Source organism: Macrosteles quadrilineatus, unplaced genomic scaffold (assembly GCF_028750875.1).
Source record: "Macrosteles quadrilineatus isolate MER2022 unplaced genomic scaffold, UCM_ALF_1.0 Scaffold_9__3_contigs__length_116548681, whole genome shotgun sequence".
Taxonomy (NCBI): Eukaryota; Metazoa; Arthropoda; class Insecta; order Hemiptera; family Cicadellidae; genus Macrosteles; species Macrosteles quadrilineatus.
The window spans coordinates 39,016,470-39,037,861 of record NW_026542602.1 but is presented as its reverse complement, the minus strand read 5'-3'; the positions used below and the strand labels follow the sequence as shown (position 1 = coordinate 39,037,861).

At 35.7% G+C, this 21,392-nt stretch overlaps 1 protein-coding gene across 1 annotated transcript in view; it reads right to left on the bottom strand.

The window, feature by feature from the left end:
* Positions 1 to 21,392, bottom strand: part of LOC129003862 (rab11 family-interacting protein 4A) — a 186,501-nt gene that overhangs the window by 71,215 nt on the left and 93,894 nt on the right. Inside the window, exons 3-6 of the mRNA XM_054432188.1 lie at positions 15,790 to 15,907; positions 12,143 to 12,226; positions 10,360 to 10,446; positions 9,042 to 9,089 (exon numbers count right to left, since the gene is read on the bottom strand). Of these exons, the coding sequence (XP_054288163.1) occupies positions 9,042 to 9,089; positions 10,360 to 10,446; positions 12,143 to 12,226; positions 15,790 to 15,907 (337 nt within the window). The remainder of the gene's footprint in view (positions 1 to 9,041; positions 9,090 to 10,359; positions 10,447 to 12,142; positions 12,227 to 15,789; positions 15,908 to 21,392) is intronic.

Below are 21,392 nucleotides of genomic sequence, written 5' to 3'. Positions count from 1 at the left end.
GCTTGCAACAATGAATAACGCCGTCCGCGCTGTACGACTGCCCGGCGCGTACTACTGCTTGGCTGGTTGCCTAGCCTACATTGATCCGGTGCTGCTGCGCTCTCTACCGCCAACCCACAGTCGCCAACTAACATTGTCTTTGGTTGACCGACAACGACTGCCATAACATTATACTAAGGATACTATAACCGTACTCAACTGGTTGGTTTTAAAATTATGTTTGTAGAAATTCTGTTAATTTTGATTGAATGGTTGAAGAATACATAATTCCTAAAAAAACTCGAAGGGCTCATTAACCATTAAAACTACACAATCACATATATTATATATTATATAATTGATAAAGTAGTAAATAAAGCACAACTGATCACCCTGAAATAATTATTATATAGGCCTACTTTTTTAATTAAAATATAAAAAATGTATATATAAAAAGTATAATCATTATTTCAGGATGCTCAGTTGTGCTTTATTTACTACTTAAATATATTTCTTGAAAACCTAAATAAAAAAAGAAAATATTTAATAAATATTATATGGAAACCAATAAATTCTTATACTTGGCACATAAGGTTTGCTACTTAGCACTTGCTAACCACCGGTTTTGGGAAGTCCTCCCTCAATAACATTCACTGCAACAGATTTTTGAAAAATCAATTTGAGTCAACAATGTGTATTTTGTGAAAATGGGTCTGTCTTTGATCATAGACGTTGGCTAGGAAGGGGTTTTGTAAAGTTCTGTCAAATCCTAATTAGTAACTCTAAAAGACATCGAAAAATTAAATTAATCATGCTTATTTTAGAATAACTGTATTTCTCTTTGGTCTAGGGCGGTTGCCAAGAAGATTCCATGTAATGTTCTGTTGAAGCCAAATACTTGGGAACTAAAATTAACAGAATTGAAAGAATTTTTCACTAATATATGTTTATAGATCAAATTATACACTCAAAGAGGTTTTCAATATGATAATTACATAAGCTAATTTTTTTTAAGTAGTGCATGGAAAAATATTTCCTTATTCAAGTCATGCTGAGACTTTACATCATCCTAAAAGTATTTCCTATTCTTAAATCATGTACTAATAAGTTATCATCTAATTTACCTACACAGTAGGGGAATGACCTTTCAAAATTTACTAATTGACAGTTTAAATCCCATGGAACCTCTAACCAATGAGTGAAGCAGCTGTGCAGAGTAGAGGGGGGGAGAAGAAGAAGTGGGTGGAAAAACAAAGGAGGAATATAAATGAGAGAGAATAGGTCAAGACATATCTTCAATGACATCAGAGGAGGGATTGGCTGGTTATGACTCAAGACGGGACCTGTCTCCCACCTGAATCATCATCAAGACAAGGAGGATAGAGTGAGTCGTAAAAACATTTCTTAGTTGGTTAGGAAGTAGTTTTTGGCAAGGTTTAATTACTACCCTTGATTTAGCCTCGAAGTATATACACTTTTGTAAGGATTTTAAATTTTTTTAGTCTTTCTTCATAAATTAGGCCTAGTTACTTTATTGACCCAAGACTCTTGAAATAAAGTTTTCTCTATCATAAGACGTTTTAGCAACATTTCATGATTTTTTTTATAAATAGTGAAAAGTTAAGGAATGTACCAATAGGAAGACATTTTACTTGGAATAACACAGAGAGTTGAATTTCACTTAAAATATCTTGGGAAGCCCTGAACTGATAATAAATAATTCTAAAATAATTTGAGGTTCGTTGCAGTAAAAAATCCCTTTAGAACTCACATAGGTAAAACTGTAACAAGGAATGGTCAACATGGGATCCCAACATGTTCAAGGTTTATTTACATTCAGGCCATGTGTTTTAAATAAATAAAGAGAATGTCCACACACACACTAGTTTATTTTCCAACTCAGAATTCTTATCCACATAAAGTTATGATTGATGATTGTTTTAAACCACTTTGAAACCGCCTGAAAATTGCAGAATTCAATAAGCAAGGAAAAATAATAAATAAACCCTAGTAAGTATTATAAACATTATTGTTGCAATAAGTTAAAGTATCAATTAGTAAATGCTCAGTATTGGTACATGTTTGTTATTTAGTAGTTTAAGACTGACACAAGAAGTTGTAATAAAAATAAAAATACCCTCACTCCAGCAAACCTGCTGACTAACTTAGGTTTACTGTTACAGGGAAGGGAAGGTAACATGTGTTTTAAGTGAAGTTTTAATAGTCGAGTATGAAATAAATCAATTTTCCAATGTCGATCAAAATATGTTCATAAACAAGCAAACTACTACAAATTTACTTATTATCCTTAAGAAACACTTTGAAAATTTAATAAACTTACAGTTTTTGCGCCTTAACCTTAGGCGCATGAGAACGCTTCGATAAACTAAATTATTTGTTTTTTAAGCTTTGCAAAATGGTTTGGATTTTACACAAAATTTTACGCTTTCAGGGTAAAAAATTAGTAAATACCAATTTTTTACCATAAAACTGATATTATTCCCGTTCCTGTAGTCTGGTTATGCTGGTTTGCGAGAATACGGTAATAGGTTATTCCGTACATAGAAGTTACCTTATATTGATCGCGATGATAAACTCAAAAAAGTAAATTTAATTTATTTATTGTTAGACATTGTTTGGAGTGACTGGCCAACAAGCACAGTTGCAATGTTATACCGAGACAATCTCTCCTGTATTTCAGGGGTTGGTGAATTTATGTGGCAATAGCAAACAACACAGTACCAGCTGTGGGGATAAAAAAGGATAAAACTTGAAACAACATGCGTTTCTTTCTATTTAAAACCCTACCTTTTAATCTGAGTGAAAATTAATTATTTCTCTGTTGTGAGAACACCAGCTATTAATAAATCACAATATGTAAAACAAACATTAAAATTATAGAGTTACTAAATCAAATATTTGACCAACGAGTGGTTCATTTACTGCAGTTCAAGAACAGAAACCTTTCCAGGCCTATTACTAACAAATCAAATAAAAATTTCTTATTCACCACACTATGATGTTTTTAGCTGTTTTACATACGTCGGTGGCTGAAAGTTACGTTTTGCTGGCCGATCATTTGGGGACCGAGCAGGTTTTTACATCCCTAGGGCCGCAAAATCAGCTGTCCGCTTACTTTCTTAAAACATGAATGCATATTAAATACACATCCATAGCATTGCAATAGAATTGTTTTATTGTCACTGCTGCCATAGATTAAAAGAAGCAGACTCCTTTTATCTATGCTGCTGCCTAGCAACTATTTATTATTATTTTTGCTGATTCTTCGAATTATTTCTTCGCATAACCTTAAAGTTGTAGTTCTGTTAACTATCAGTGTGCATTATTATTGGGATGAATAGTGGTAATAGGGTATAGTGCGGTGAAAAATAGCGTTCGTACCATGGACCGAAATGGTTTTGTAGCTCTCTATCATTTTAAGTTCTCGACTTCGTCTCGAGCTCAAAAACTATCTCGAGCCAGCAAAACCTCATTTTTGGCCCTAGGTACGAAATATACTACTATTTCGTTACAAATAAACAATTTACAAGCATTTTACAATATTACGTGTACAATTTAGACAGAAATTACAAAACAGTACCTTTATCTTTCACATTGTTAAACATTGTTGTATATGGGTTCACAGTTTGTTAATGAATAAAATGTTAAGACATGAATTAGTTTTAAATGAATTTGAATAATGACAGGTGGCAAATGTTTTACAAATTTACCATTGAGGGTCAAATTTGTAAATGAATAAAATACAGTAGTAACTTTGCAATAAGATCCAAGTGTGTAAATTATGAGTAAAAAATCCTAATGATTTTATTTCTAAGTCTGTATCATAGGGGTGGAAAATTACAGTAAAGATCATGGCCTAAGAAAAGTGTATGGGAAATTCAATTTTACACTTAAAAGCCATTGTTCTCAAAAAATGTTATCATATTGGAAAAATCATCACTCAATGACTAAACAAAAATTAATCTTACCAAACCTCTCCACAACCAAAAGCAGCAAACTAAATCAGCAAATCGCAACAGGAAAACACACCTTAGTTCTTGTAAACAAACCTTTGATAATCTTATCTTTTGCAATATCCTTCCTGACTCACATAGAAGTAAATAATTTTAAAAATATTTAGTTAGGGACAATAATTAAGAATTTTGATTTTATAATACTCCGAGTAAATCTTATCCTACATTAAATATAAATCATAGTAAAGACGGTTCTAAATTAAATGAGATATGAATCTAAAATTAAACACAAAATATACATAAACTAAACAAGCCGGTATAAACAATTCCCAATCAAACATTTTCAAATATATAAGGCATGTATGATTACATACTTTTTCATTAGTCTTATTTTTATCATCATAAATTTTATGATGCTAAGGACTAATAATATTTCAGTAGAAAGTTTATAAAACCAGAAAAAATGGAAATAAGCCAGGCCAGGATGTCTAAACAGTGTTGAAACTGGTAATTTTAGAGACAGTTCACAAAATTAATGATATTGGCTTTCCGTCTGACATTTTTCATCAGAGAGCTGAAAATCTTGGACGTTGAAAAATGTCACGAGTTGTTTTAGTAGTTTATAAACAATACGTTTTAAAAATGTACAATATTTATATATACAGTATTCATTTTTTTTCAATGAAAGTGCAATACGCTACATTATTTATAAACACTCTCCTTCTAATTTTCAAAACTAAATTAAATTATATTGTGACACATTCGTCAATTGGGTTTTTATTTTTATAGATATTAAGGATTAAACTTAACTAACTACCTACAGAAGCATACAAAATTAATGCAAATTAAAGTCGCTTAAAGAGGATAGTGTGTTTGCAAAGCAAAATAGCAGTGTGCTTTTTGAAAATTTACTCAAAGCATTCCACCATGATCATTATATATAGTTATTTTATTTGCAAAACATAACAACAATATGCTTAAATAAACCATAAAAGCATACACACAGTGCTAATAATTTATTATTTTACAAAAAGAAGCAAAATGGGGGAACAAAAGAAATGTGTCGCAAATAATTCAAACACATTGTGTGACGAGACTTACACTTTGGTGCGAGGGATTCTTAAAGAAGCATTCTCAACTTTGGGTGGCTTAGAAACAGATCTAGGGAACAAACAACAGGCGTCAAGCATCATGTGAAATATATATAAAGTCTCTACATATGTAGATAGACATTTCTTCATTTTTAAATTAAAAACATAAAAAGATCGGAAACAGTATATTTTATCACTATATAACTTGAAGTGACTCTTTTTGACCCGAGATCAAGTTTTACGATTGAGGCGAAGCCAAGGTCAGAAAATGAGCCTGTGTAATAATTTATATTTATCGTCATATTGCACCATTACTTGAAAAAAAAACTATGTTGCAAAACAAAAATAGTTTTCAGATAACTTGCCAAAACTACTTCTTACTAGTTTTTAATTTAATTTGTTAATGGAAACAAGCAGCTGTTTAGTAAGTGATTCAATAGTTTCGTCTATTATGATTGTGTTACTATCGATGTGTCGAACTATTTACAATAAGGCGACACTTAACTTCAATTGATACATACCGGTACTTTCGATACATGCAACTGTTTACAATCAAAATTTACAACTGAGTATACAAAATCAGATTTGTACTCCCTAGGGGCTAAAAACTCTTTTTGCTCCATAGAGAGTAAAAATGCTACTTTAGACCCATAAGTTAAAAACGGCTGTTTTTGCTGCATGTTTTTGCAGTATGACTAAACTTATGTTTTTAAAGCTGGACATCATTAAATCTAACTACATTTGGATGTAACTTATTCTGACAGTTATGAACATTTTTTCTGCAAATTTTGTTACACAGAAGAAAATTAAAGAAAGAAAAAAATATGAATTGCTAATAAAAAAAATTATATTTAAGTATATGTTAGACACTTGAAAGAAATGAGTGTTTATTTTGGACATGAATATTATTTTTATGCCATCAGACTTAATGTCATATAAATTAAGTTTTGGCTTCTTTGACCCAAATAATAACGTATCTAACATACCCAAAAGTGTTATAATTCCACAAGAAATAATAAAAGATATCTAAACATATAGGAAAGTTTTCGCAAAATAAAAATAGGAGGGTAATTTGAATGATAAAACCGACCTAAGGATAGTGCTAGAACTAACTATTCACTCAAGTTCAAGTTAGTAACATCAATTGTTGGCAAACAATGTCAGGAATAAAAAGTCAAAACAATGTTGAAACTCTATACCCATTGTTAAAGGGATTACACAATTTGGTAAAACCACAACACAAACCTATTACTGCTACTGTATTCTTTAAGTTGAACTAAAATATACACTTGTCACCATGTAGCATAAAATTGAATATGTTTTTACTTCCAAAATTTATATAAAGAAGATCTTGGTTTAACTGCTAAACCCTCATATTTTTGTTGTAAACTTCAACAGAATGCAGAGTATTTGCAAGCGTAGGTTGGTGTGGTATACATGGGTTGCATGGAAAGTAGACATGACTTCATTACAAACCACCCCTTTGACATGCAAGCCCATACACACTGTATTGAGTATTGTGAACCCCTGACAAAGCACAACAGCGTGACATCGCTTTATTAAACTCATCCTATCGAAGCTATTTTGACCTGAGACAACATTTAATAGAAAAACTTTATTTATCTTTGCTTATTTCAGGTATTGTAGGGGAATACAATAGTTTTGCAATTAATTGTTTAGTTAAGTTTTTGAGATTTGTTTGACGTCTTTTGGCATGCTAAAATTGTTTAAGATCCCCTTTAAACGTCATAGAAATATTACACCAAAATCCCACTCATCCGACCAGAGACAATCAATGGAACGCCATAGATGAGTGGACAATCGACTAAACACTATTGACAATTATTCCAAATTTTCAGTTCACATACAAAGTTTATAAACAATAAGAACTATTTCCTTGGTTTTTCGTCCTGATCATGAAAATTCAAGTACGGTTCCCAGTTTTCTCGGTTTCCAGGTCGGCTTGACACCCTAGTTAGTGTTGTTTAAATACAGTGAACATTCCTCCAATTTAATGAGTTCCTGATTAAAGATGCTTCAACAAAGAATCCAACCAGACACAAAGATTTTCAGCTGGAACGTTCACTCTTTATTTTTATAAGCTTCGACCACAACTTTACCACAGCCAGGAGAACTCCTCATAAGTTTCATGTCACATCTGAGAACACTGACAGTAATCGAACCTTTGATCTACGTTTCTATCTTCTAAGTGCAAATTCACACAAAATGGACGTCGGACAGAGACATGGCAATGAACGAGACACGGACGACGTGGCAGAGAAGTTGCGTGTACAATGCACACAGAAGGGACTGGACAGTGGCCAGAAAACTTTATGATGATGAAGACACATTAAGATGAGGTGAGATCCTCAATTCGCAAATAAAGGAGAAGATATTGGGCTCATACATTGGAGAAAGAAGGGAGAACCAGAACATTTACGCTATGCTCGAGTTAAATTGATGTCCAGAACTCTTCCAAAATTTCTATAGGATGTCCCATGAGTGTTTCTTGGCTAATTTTAAGGACGGCGTTAAGAAAACTACTAAAAACAATATTTTACAGTCCAGAAAACCGTCGCACTACATTGCCACTTACGATACGTCACGAGGGACAGCGAAAGGGACGTGGAATTTAGGGGTGGCACGAGGACGGCCGCCCGCGCCACGTCACCTGTTACTTGTTTGGTTGATTATAGTATGCACCTTATGAGCGTAGTTTCTCTCAAAAGTGTTTTAAAATATACTCTCACTTGTGATATATTCAGCGTTCGTCTGATTTAGTGTTATTCCAGTGTACAGCTAAATTCTCAATTTAAATACAGTACCTCGAGACACCGGTTTTTGTAAGCTTTTTCTCACTTTTCATGTACTGTTCAAGTCAATTCAAGAAACACAAGCTCCAGTTTTAAAGGCCTTAATGATTTTTACTTTGTTTAAATTGGTTACTGTATTTTAAGATTTATTATTTTTCTGGAAGGCATAAGGAAGAATGCAAAGGGTTTATTATTTTAATTTTTAGTTCAAATATTACATGTAGAAAGAGATAACACCACAAGAGAAAGTTGACATATTTTCAATGCTAGGGAAGAGGGTTTTTTTTTCTCTCTAATGCTTACATTATTACCTACAATGATTCTGTACATCGTTAATTCTACATAACGACCAGCATAACCTCATCATCACATACACCAGGCACCTTCTTCCCCCCAACAGAAATAATCTAATTCCCCTATGCAGCCATCTCTCTCTCTCCAGGGTTTTCATACATCTACGGATGCAATTCAGCTACAAATGGCTACGCTCAGTAAAATTGATAATCATGTATTCTGGTATTCTTATCGTTTAATTATATTGCTATATTTTATCCACGTCACTGTGTAATTTAAATTTATGATGACTTTCAGCTTTTAATATTTTTGAAAGGGCCTAATTGCATTTATTGCAGCACAAATGGTGCAAACGCTCAGTCGAGCACTATACAGTTGATATAGCCCGCACCTTGTGTCACTTGACAAAATTTAAGATGGTCTCTACTCTTATACATTGGAAGTACACAAAGTACCATTTACTCGTTACAAGGAGATTCTAGGTACAGATTTTCTGATGGTACATTTATGCTGAGGTTATTAAATAAATGTGTTACGAGGAGTTTTTAAGTACAGTGTTTGTTATGTACAGTAGAGGAGAAATGTACATAGATTGTTATTGAGAGTTTCAGGAAATTTAAAAAGTTTAAAATCAAGGAGTTTGTTATACCAAGGTTTGTTGAATTAAGGTTGCACTGTATGACAGAAGAGAGACAGAGACAAGAACAGTCTTCCCAGGTAAGCAAGATGGTACAAATACTAGCAATATGAACTAGAGATTATAACGGACAACCCAACTACCTACTTTTTACAATTCATCCCTATTTTCCGGGGGGGGGGGGGGGGGAGGAAAGCTTACAGATACACTTAACCATAAAACTAGAAGATTAATTATAAGGTAAGAAACTTACGGTTGCCGAAATGAGCCCCATCTTCTGTTCGGCAGGTTTTCGTGGTTGCTGAAACCACCAACAATACTTTAGTTGAGAGCTGGAACCTGTTATTACTAGCTTTTAGAAAACCAGACCTAGTAAGTAGAAGAAGCTGTTGTTGTAACACTTTTGAATTGAGATTTGTAATTAAGCAACATAATATTGTTTGTTGTTCTGAATCTTAATGATCCAATCCACTCCATCACTCTACCAAATCACTGTGAAAATGCGCTACGTACCTATCAAATCAACATGTCATTTTTTATCCATCTGATCAATAGACTACTAAATATAACTTCAATGAAAATATGAAACCACTGCTTATTATGACAGAATACGGTATATTTAAAAACTAAAAGTTTTACTGCAGTATGTTTTACCTGAATTTGTTAAGACAAATAGATGAGGAATGGGGAGTTTCTTGTTCTCTCAAAAGATGGGTGTAATAACCTTAGTTGTTAAACAACAGGAGAAGTAAACACATGGCAATATGGATCACAAACACAAGTGTACACCAACACGTAACTCTGTGGCTAATTACTGATCAAACACGTGAGCTCGTCTTTACCTGGTGAGAATCATGAATGAGACTTTACTATATGTAAATGTCGGAGACTGAATAGAGATCTGTAAGAGTTTGCATTCTGGAATTAACTTAAGGATTGTATTAGTGAGGGGTTTTAAATTTACCCTCCATTGTGAGCTGGTAATTTGGTTTTGGTTTTGTTTGATGAAGAGAAGAAATTGCTTTTTATTTCAATCCACAGTTCTTACAACATTCATAAACAACTAATACAAAGGTGATGCAGGAACAAAATCCTATGAACACAAAACAAGGTTTCCTTTTGTTACCATAGTTTTGTACAGTTGGCTTTAGTTACAATTATTATTGTCATATTATAACATAACATACCAGGGTGTGTTGTACAGTCAAACGCCAGTGAAGGATACGTTTAGAATGAATAACTTAATAGTATTTTTATTTCATCACTAGGGCATTAAGTGATTCTTTTCTACCCAAGCTTAAATTTTATGATTGAGGCGTGGCAGAAATGTACCACCTTACTATCTTTTCAACCATCCCTCATTTTTCGAGGTAGAGAAACTTCAGTTCAGGCCGGAAAGAGTCACTTTCTGCCCTAGTGAGGAAAATACACAATTATTTTTGGATAACTTTCCGCACCGAACGATATTCCATAACTTAATGAAATTTCTATGAGATTGCGGCTACGAAACTTTAACCGCAAGACTACAGAATTATGAAAAATGTTAAGACACTTCACTACGCAGTACTCACTTGGATGGTGTCCGTCGTAGACTGGTCCGCAACCAGGTGTTGCGTTTGAGGCCTTCACTGCGCGGACTTCTCAGCAAACCATCGCCACTGCAACATAAATCATCCAACCAATACAGCAAACCGTTTGTTATGTTGCAACATTATAGCACACTTTAGTGGGTTCTTTATGAGAAATTTTATAGACAGTGTTCCAGTTAAAGATCTATTACTTTGCGCGAGGTGTCCAATCGTTATAAAAATACTCTCTATACAGAGTGTAATGGATATCATAAATATGTTGCAGGATTAAACCAGTTCTTTTTTTTTGTGTTTAGTTAGCTTTAAGCATTGACCATTAGATACTGAAGTAGAGGTCCCATCTATATGGACCAGCTGTAGCAATTCTTTTTGTAAAAAAATAACGTAGTTGTGTGAGCCAGTCACAGAATGCACTAGTGCCTAAAATTCTATTTTATACCTTCTTTTTTGTTGCTCACCAGGTTGATGGGTCATAACAGTTGCTTAAACTGTCATTCCATTAGTTTGAATTGGTAAAAAAGATTATGTATTCGACAGAAATCAGTAATTTAGATCAGCACAATTAGTCAAAGCTTTAAGCTAACTTCTAACTAAATCTTTAAGACCATTCAGTATGAAAAATATATATTCATTGTGTTTTGGACACTCACTTATTCTACAAATTTGAGGATGTTTTTACAAGAGTCGCTAAATCGGCTAAATTCGGTCCTCTAGTAATTTGGATTTTTAACAAGGATCTTCTTGGATTTTTCATTTGACCTTCTACAATTTTTCACAAATATATACATTATTCAGTGTTCATTCTCTTGTTCTAGGAAAAAATCACAGAATAGCACTCTTACATTGTATGTTTCTTGATTACTTCAGTCAAAAGAAATGATAAGTTAATTAAATATAACATCTCAATTTTAATGTTAAGATTACAATTTTGTTCACATTTATATTTAAATAAAATGATTAAACTAATCTTTTTTATATTAAAGATTTATACCGATTGAAAAATACATGTTAGACAAAACAAATGGAGACAAAGCAAGAACTGAAATAAACTGCAAGAGAAACAATGGAGGTTGAGTTTGGTTTAATTTGGTCTCTGGAAACAAATTGGCTGTGTAACACACTCAGACAGCCTAACATTGTTGTACATATCAATACTGTACAACCTCTCTTTGCTGACCTGACTTTATTATAAGCCAGAAACCATTATTTCTGGTCATCCTTATTTATAATCTAACTTCAGAACTTTCAAAATCATAAAAAAAATTTAATGCAGAAAACATCACCTGAAATAAAACTGGTTTATTGTGTTCCCTCAAGTAAAGATGTAAAGCAACTACATAATTTCAAATATATTGTTATGTAAAATTAGACCTTATGTGTGAGTTGTATCGTTGTGAAAATAATTTAAGGACAATATTAATTTATAAAATTTAGCTTAAACCATGATTCATTTACATTTATGTCCTCTCTCCTATCCAAGAATACTATAAACCAAACAAACATTTGATTATATGTTGTACTATATTTTCTAAATGCTAAGAGCTAGACTACTACCATAATATGTTAAATTATACAGCAATTTCTTTTTATCAGACTAATGTTAACAAGCTATCATCAGCTGACCATGTGCAACTTTGGTAATAAATAGGTTTCAATCAGCTGATCGATGTTATAGGGACAGAAAATTAATACACTATCATTTTAGCGGTTTTAAGTGACATACTTTCAACTATCCTTTAGTTTTTTTAAAACCTCATATTCCTACCTCAAACTTTGAGGGGTTCCAGTGTCCATATCTGCTTCTCCAAAACACTCGAAACTCTCTCCATCAGATAGACTCGAACAGCGACTGCAAAACATAAACAATTTTGTATTAAACCAAAATAGTGATTTGATATGACTGCTCCTTTTTACAAAATAAAAATGTAATAGACAACTACTACAAAACATCCATTCAAATAAATCATAGAAGAAGCTGATACATTAATTTATATACATACGTACAGAAATATTAAACACCCATTGAAGCAAGATGTATCCTTTATCATAAAAGAAATGGCTAAAATTACTCTGACAAAGTTACACCATACTGTTTTCGAGTAAAAAGAGAAAGGCTTTTTTCGAGAGGCTAAATAAGAATGTCCATCACCGTACCACTCCATTTATTACCTGATGGTTTGATAGCAACTAAAACAAACCGAGTAAATCTGAATTACGCCCAGATTATGGGCAAGGAAAGCGAAGTGCTGGGGGCATGAAATATGATACCATAATGCAGGCTTTCCCTCATAACTGAAGCAAGGTAAAGCTGATTAACCTGGTGTAGTTTGGATCATGATTTGAAAAGAAAGTTTCCTAACCTGAATACAAACAAAGTTAATATTTTCTAGCCATGTTGATTGAAAATTAAGCTGTTTTGAATCCGACAGTTAATATTCTTAATATTCAAAGACACTGATAAAACAACAAATTTGTTTGAAACAATTTTAATACAAGCTACACAGCTGTTAGACAGACAGTTAAAAATAGGTATGCTGATGATAAAAAAAAAATCAACCAGCTTAACTTACTAACTCTTACTTGATAACCTGTAAGATATTTTAAAATAGTGATACAAACTTTGTCTAAAAGAATGAGAGATTAAAAAAAATATTCCAATGCAATAAATCAATAACGTGACCAGAATGTGTATAAGTGAGAATGTCATCTGGCCTGTTATAACCATACCTAGTTCAACTAGCACTGTTTAAAAAAAAAAATTTCATTGTTACTGTACTGCATCTCGGCAAGAATAAAACTGGGGCAAATGAAAATTTCTGATTGGAATTTTTCATAACTGCAGTTTGCCACAGTAAACCTCACAATTATCACTATCAGAAAGTAACGTAAATTGTTCAAACTATGAGGATTGAAAACCAAAGTGATGGCCCCACGGTTGTAGAATACCTAACATGATGTTTACCAGCAAGCCTTCACAGTTTACCACTTACCAACCATCGTTACCAATTATCACTTACAAATGGTGAGAAACTTCCCACACTCTCCTGCCAAACTCCATTGTTATGACAGGTAAAACTCCCTGACATATAATATCTTACATTGGGCTCTAACGTCCATTACTACTTTTTTTTTTAGGGAGAGGAGGAAAAATGCTTTTACGCACACAGGTAGCCAGCCTGTAGTGTGAGACTCCTGAAAATTATCAGACTACTCACTAAAAAACCCCCTCTACTCTGTTGGACACAGACCTGGAATTGTTTGTCACATTACTTCAAGTCAGGCCAACATGTGACATAAGCCCTCAGGGCTCGCACTGTTTCTGGCATTTAGATTCTTAATGACCTACACCGCATCCCGGTCAAGGTCGATCTTCTTGGCGCAGAGAATACCCTGGATATAATGTGATACACAGGTCCAATTGTCCTCACCCTCCGTCATAATCGGTATGACCGTGTCCACCGACAGCAGTCCTACTAACTGTTGAGCCTCCAGGCGGGGCCTTTCCCAGCGCTGGCAGTGGAAAAATGTCTCGTTGGTCTGGACGCCTTCTTCTCTTTTTGGAGGACTCTCCGATGTGGAAGGCCTCCGACGTTTCTCAGAAGGCAGCGCTCTTTTATCGGGCAGGAACACCACCTTTTCGGCAATCTTTTCCATGGTCGACTTGCTTACCAGACGGCAGGCAAAGACGAAGCCAAGGTCATTATCTAGTTTTCCCATTCCACCACTTGATTTACAGCTCTCTGGGTCCGGAATGTGTCCAGCATAGCCTTGTCTTTTCCATGTCACGGAGCCGGGTTTCAATGTTATATCGTCACTATACGTGATTCAATTACTTTGATATCACGGACGATTACTTAATATCAAACATTAAAAAATGACAAAATAAATGTGAACAAAAACCATCTTCTTTATTTCATTCCACACAACAACACACTGAAACCATTATTTTGTTTTCAACCAAAAACAATTGAAGAACATATGACTGTTTATTTAAGTATATCAGGAAACAGTCTTTTGGTAAACAAATAAGAAAAAATATATTGAGGCGTTTTCTTTATAAATGATTATTCATCGTACGTCACAATCTGCGTCAAGATATTCCTGACGCAGAAGCACAATCTCAGAGCTTTCCGACCGCGACGTCGCTGTGAAGGTTTCCTTCGGCATCCCTACAACAGTTCCCGGCAATGCCAGTTCGACATCTACATCGCCAACATTTTCTGCACTGTTTCCAGCTCCACTCTCCGAAGGAGATCCTAACGGGGGGAACGTAGAGCACTTGAAAGGTGCAGGTGGCGGAGATGTCCTTACGTTTTTCGGTGGTGGCGACCTCTTAAGCTTGAAGCTTCGATCAAAGGGGTTCTGCTCCACTTCAGACGTTTCTTTTTGCTCATTGGAGCTCCTATTCAATGATGTGTTTGTAGGATTTGTATTAAAATTCATCGTGTTTTCTCCAGCGCATCGTGCGGCAAGGAGCGGCTCGGAATCAGTCAGGAACGGGTATACCCTTGGGGACAAAAAACCCCTACCCCGGTTCCCCGGGGCCCGACCTCCGTTTGCCCAGCACCGGATACCTGACATGCCGGGGGTCGCCCGTCGCAATGCAGAGCCCGACCTCTGCATCCATGCCACACTCCCTGACCAAGGACTGATGTGGCTGGTTTCTCACGACCCACTGATAAATTCCATTGGCAGTGCAGAGCACACATCAACCCCTGCAACACAACAGGGGCACTCCCAGGGACTCCCAGTGAGTTCGTCGGTCACCCTTTTAGTCGCCTCTTACGACAAGCCCGAGAAGGCTGCGGTGCTATTCTAACCCGGTACCGCACGGGGGAACGTCCATTACTACTACTAGACAAAACATTTCAAAATAACAAACCCTTTAGCTACCGACTTACACTGGGGAAATTCGGCAAAATATATTTAGTAATTATGAAATGTATAGGTTCCCTTTTTCAGAATATTTGATAAAAAATAATAGAAAAACAAATTTTTACATCTATCTTCTGACCTATTCATAATTTTACATTTTCTTCTCTGTGCTTTAAAATGTTTATATAACATATCCGTGGTTTGCACTAAACGAAGTTAGTTGTATGAGCTAAGTAACTTACTCCAAGATTGTGCTAAAGTCTACATTATTTGTTCTCCCTTGGTTGTTTATACTGTGACTTAAGTGTTTCACAAAAGATGCAATAGTTCACAATAAGTCCTTTCAGTTTGGCTTGCTAAGAACGTTGTATTGGACTGAAATATCAGTAACTCTCATCACTCTGTCGGTGGTTAAAGTAAAGTACTTTATTTTTTAAAACTGGCATCAACTTTGACATGGGAATGTAATGTCTACTTTCACTTATAGTCAAAGTTTAGACATCATCAATCCAACATTTCTAGTATCTCTCAATTCACCTGTTCTCCTTGCCGTTGGACTCAGCGCTGCTGTCGTCGCAGAAGTTGGGTAGAGATCGTTGGCCTCCCTCCCCCACACTGGGAGCCATCATTGTATCTCTGTCTGCGCTCCCGGCCGCTGGGAAACAGAGGAAACACTCATTAAACATTTGTAATCATGTGTATTACATGTATCAGTAGAAAACGCTGAAGTAGCATCCCCTTGCATGCCAATTGAACCTAATTTCAGTCTTCTGTAACACTTGTGGGTTGGTTGGTTCTACGTCAGCAAGAATAAATTGCGCTTTAAAAAAAAACCCAACCTACCTTACCCTTAACGCCAGTTGCGGCAACATTTCAGTTCATAATTTCACAAATTAGTACAAAAGTACCTACCGCGGCTGCAATCCCATCCCAGAATGAAGAGGGCATAGTCCTAAAACTGCTCCAGTTGGTTTTCAGCCACTGGAACTTTGCGACAACGTCAAAGTCGACTTGCTAGACAATGCCAAAGTCCTAGAACGACCTTGGTGTTCTCATCAACAACTGAAACCACCACAATCATGTTATGCCTACTATACTCCGTACGATGGATCCTGTCACGTTACAATTTGTATACCTGATGACTGCCTAATGGTTTAAGGCCAGGGCCAGTCCCTGGTAGACTTGGCCAGGAAACAAGTTCCATCATACAAACTATAGAGTCACCCGTGAAAGACATCCACGGTACGTGACGACGAGCGTTAGTATCGACATCATGACTAACAACACGGTGAATTCATTTTTTAAAACAGAATGATCAAATTTTCCAAATAATTTTATAAGCTACAAACACCTCACAGAACCTGGGCTACGCCATTGAATATGCTCACTCTGGTCAAAACCTTCAATAAACCTGAGTCTAGACCAAACACTGATCTTACAACTTCATGTTTCACAACCTCCGCAAAGACAGCGGTTACTTTGTCGTCACGTCGCCGCTGATAAGTCTCTCCTTTGTCTGCTGAGGCAGTGATAAGTGTTATCACCACGCAGCAGACTGTGACCTTGACGAGGGCTGAGGACGGAACGAGAAACTTAATTACCGAAGTGCCTGCTTCTCGCTTTCTGCTTATCACTCTGAGTACCTGCCTGAGATCTACGTTACTTGTTGTCCAGCTAAGAGTGGTTCAGATTAAGAAGTGATACAAGCTACTGTGGGTAATGTCTGCGAGATACTGTGAGTGCGAGATCCAGACTTCGCTCCGAAAGTCCTCAAAGAGAATTTGCGTCAATCTCACTCTGAAATGCACTGCTTCAAAATATTGTTTCCAAGCAGTGTATTTCGGTGGAAAGCCCGGATCTCTTGCGAAACACATCTTTGGAGCATGCGTCTTTCAGAAGAGCCTTGGCATTGCATTATTTTCGGAACTATGCCTTTCGGGGTAATGCCGTGCACCTTACATTCTTTAAACTCCTAAGCAAGTGATAACCCCAGATGGATTGATTTGTAAGAAATCCAAGTAGTTGTCAAACATTCACTTCAAAAACTTACGAATTTTCCATTACTTGGGCGTAGAAGAGAAAGGATACAAAAACAGATCAATGAACTGTACCAGGACCACAAATGTAGCCGACATTTACAATACAATGGCCTCACACTATCACATAACTGGCGTGACGGCTAGAGGTCTGAAGTGTCGTAACTACTGCAGGTACAGGCTATACTTACCATTGGGGTGCTTGTATTTTCTGTTGAGTTGGGCGATAAAACTGTATCACAGGTGATTATAATACAAGACCGTCCACGGATAGGGGTTGTTGTGCTCCACAACTAAATAAAGGGCTCCCGGTTTCATTCTGAGAAAAATGTACTTAAGAACTAATGGGGACGGTTGTATCATTCGATTTGTTGTATATGATTCTCATTAGTTCTTACTCAGTGGTAAGAAAACTCAAAATTTAACAATACTGCTCTTAAAACATACATTTTCATTGGGTAAAAATACTTCTTTTAATTTGATTGTTTCTACATCTTAGAAAAGAATTTTAAAATTAATAACATGGTGTTTGTTTTAAAATTCATGTTTGAATGCTTAACAAATTATTAGGTAATCTTTAACACTTCTCGAATCCATTGATGAATCTCAGATTGCTTGGTAATAAAAAAAATTTATCATGTCTCCATGTTCATAATAGGCAAGTAATAAAGGCAAGTCTATTTATTCTTGACTAGCTGTGTACCCGTTCTACGCACGGGGATCTTATGGTATTCGGTTGAAACCTTCTTATATAAAGAACAGCAGTTGGTTTGCATATTTTCAGATATGCTGGCCAAACTATTATACATAACTTCATTTTATGTTGTTTGTTGTTCCGGATCGGTATGGCAATCAATAAAAGGTTAAATTACCTGTGTCCGCCGGTCGATCCTAATGTATCTTATTACAGGAGATGCATTTCGGCGAAATTAAATCGCAATCATCAGTCCTAATATAAGGTCTTGAGTTTCCCCATTAGGTGCGTCTTGAAGTTTTTGAAACACATACACGAACTGTACTCTTATACACATGACGAATAAAACATAAATACACGGTAGGCCTACTTTTATTTTTACTATGGACATGTAGACACGCGTCGGTCGTGTGCCGAGTCTTGACTGAAAACGCTCATTTAAAAAATGTAAGTTTCCCATCCATATACAACACTGATTCAAGGTCTTTTTCCCGGTTATCAAGTCTCAAGAACAACTTTATACACAAAGAATCTCTATTTTCATTTACAGTTACCCTACAAATTATTGCACTCGCGATTAATTAAATCCGTTATGTAAGGAAAATAGTTTTTAATCTTGCTTGGTTTGGATTTGCTTTCAAAACGTGATAGGAAATGGTTGCGGTATTTGTAAACAACATTCAATGTAAACATATCAGTGACAGCTAGAAGAAATAATCTTGATTCGAACAGCTGTTCGTTATTTCATGGATGAATATGTGATAAACATTGGGAGAAAACTTTAAAAAAAATCGCACAAAATTGGGGTTTTAAACGTCCGTCATTTTATTTACAAAGTACTGACGCCATATTTTAATGGCTAAAGACAATCTCGCCAATCCAGTGAATACATTAAAATCATTTGGACCTTGATAGGTACTCTCGTTTTTTCAGGAGAAGGCCGCGTAAAATGGCTCTTGGGCCGCGACAGACAGGAAGACAGACATAAACTTAGATGACTTGTTTCGGTTTCTTTAATGCATAAAACGTAAAAATAACCTTAAAGTTTATGATTCTGAGCAATGTACAGACAAAACTCTAATTTTATTTATATTCTTGATTATACTGTACTGTCTGTGTGGTAGAACTTGTCTCTTGATCGAATACCTAAGACTGTCCAATGGTTTGAGGCCCAGGCCAGTCCCAGGCAATCGAAGTGTCAGGAGACAATGTTCCGTCATACATGCTATATTATTGGACGTTATGGGGCTATTACGCGGAGAGCTAGGATCAAGGGATGAAATTCAATAGCGACTGCACATACAATACAATGCACATACATTTACAATGTAAATGTAAATACATTTAATGACATTCGGAGACGCATTTGAACTTATTCATTTACTCATTTCTAAATATAAATCGTGAGTTCCAGTTAGAAATAGAACTACCATAACTACTGGAAATACATTTCAGTAGAATGACTGGCAGTTGATACGTCATTTACGGGGAAGTAGTGGTTCGCCCGTCACCCCATTTATATAACCCACCTGGATGGAAAGTATGTACCCATCACCTGACTCAACTACTTCGGGCGACAGTTAAATTGATTACGCCTGATATTTTATTGAACCTTTGACTACTTGATAAAACAATGTACATTGTAATGTAAGTAGGTCTAATTGCCCGGTACCATATAGGGCGGAGTGGGACCGGAGGTAATTAGTAATTACAATGAGTAATTACAATGAGTAATTACAATTAGTTTTTTTTTTTATGTAATGAGTTTTTTTTTTGTGTAATGCGTTTTTTTTTTCGTGCAATGAGTTTTTTTTTTGTTTTTGTAATGAGTATTTACAATTAGTTTTTTTTTAATGAGTATTTACAATTAGCTTTTTATCAGTAATGAGTAATTACAATTAGTTTTTTTTTTTTTAATAAGTATTTACAATTTGTTCTTTTGTAATGAGTACGGTAATTACAATTAGTTTTTTTTTGTTATAAGTATTTACAATTTTTTCTTTTGTAATGAGTAATTACAATTAGTTTTTTTTTTATTCGACAATGTGTAATTACTAATTAATACACATGTTGTACGTGGCAGAGGGTACTTCTCCCCCTTCCTTAATTTTTTAAGTGTAATTATTCTTTACATCGTGAGAAATCATTGTGATGATACTTCCCACACACACTAATCCCATGTCTAGACTTCATCAATCTGTTGACACAGGGGGAAGGAACTAACTGGCGGAGGATATTCCTCCCCTTCCCTGTGTATGTGTGTGTGTGTGTGTGTGTGTGTGTGTGCGTGTGTGTGTGTGTGTGTGTGTGTGTGTGTGTGTGTGTGTGTGTGTGTGGGTGTGTTGGTGTGTGCGTGTGTGTGCTTGCGTGTGTGTTTCATAACACTGCCGCTTGGAGCGCTGGTGTAGGGGAGTAGCTACGGCGCTTCCACACTACAAGCATTCACAGACAACATGTTCTCCGACGAAGAACTCATCGCTGCCGCTGATGAAGCAGTGGCAAGACACCACGCCGAATTGGAGACCGCGGCGACTCAGCAGACGCATGGCGAGCGTAATTTATCCATCACGGATGAAGAGGTTATCGCGAGTGCTGACGTCATCGAAGCGAGGATTGAATTGGAGGATAATAACGTCGAGCAGGAGGAGGGGGAAGACCAACAGTACGTCATCAATGTGCTGTCGATGGAGGAGTTGCTCCAAATACATTTGGAGGCAACAACCGAACTAAATGAAGGATGGTTAGCTCAACCTAGGGATAACGAGGAGGAGGCTAGGTTGAGTAACCTACTAACCCTTATCCCCATGGTGGAAGAAATAATCGCATCTATACAGCGGAGAGAAGACACGGAGGAGTAGATTTAAGTAGTAATTAAAGTAGAATTAAGTTTTGTAAACTAATAATAATAAAAAATATATATATATAAAAAAAAAAACAACAACAAAAAAACAACAAAAAAAAAAACAACAAACAAACTAATAATTAGAACTATTCCATACAGTCTTGGCATAGCTAAGACAGTGATGCAATAGTGGCAGTCACCACAAGGAGAGAAGGGGTGTCCCCATCGTTCCTTCCCACACACACATTAATCACCCTGTCTAGACATCGTTAATCTGTTGAAACAGGTGGTGAGGGAAGGACGATGGGACACCACTTCTCTCCTAGTGAGAGGTTATTTCCGCATCACTGTGGATTCTGGACCAACAGTTTATTTTGTATGTTTGTTTGTTGTTTTTTTTTTTTTTTTTTTATTACTATTTATTTAATATTTTTTTTATTACTATTTATTTAATATTTTATTACAAAATCTTAAACTAACTATCTATTCAACCATCTCAGAAACTCTTCATCTGTCATCTTCATTATCATGCGGTTTTCTTCACGCTCCAGCTTTCTTCTGCGCTCTA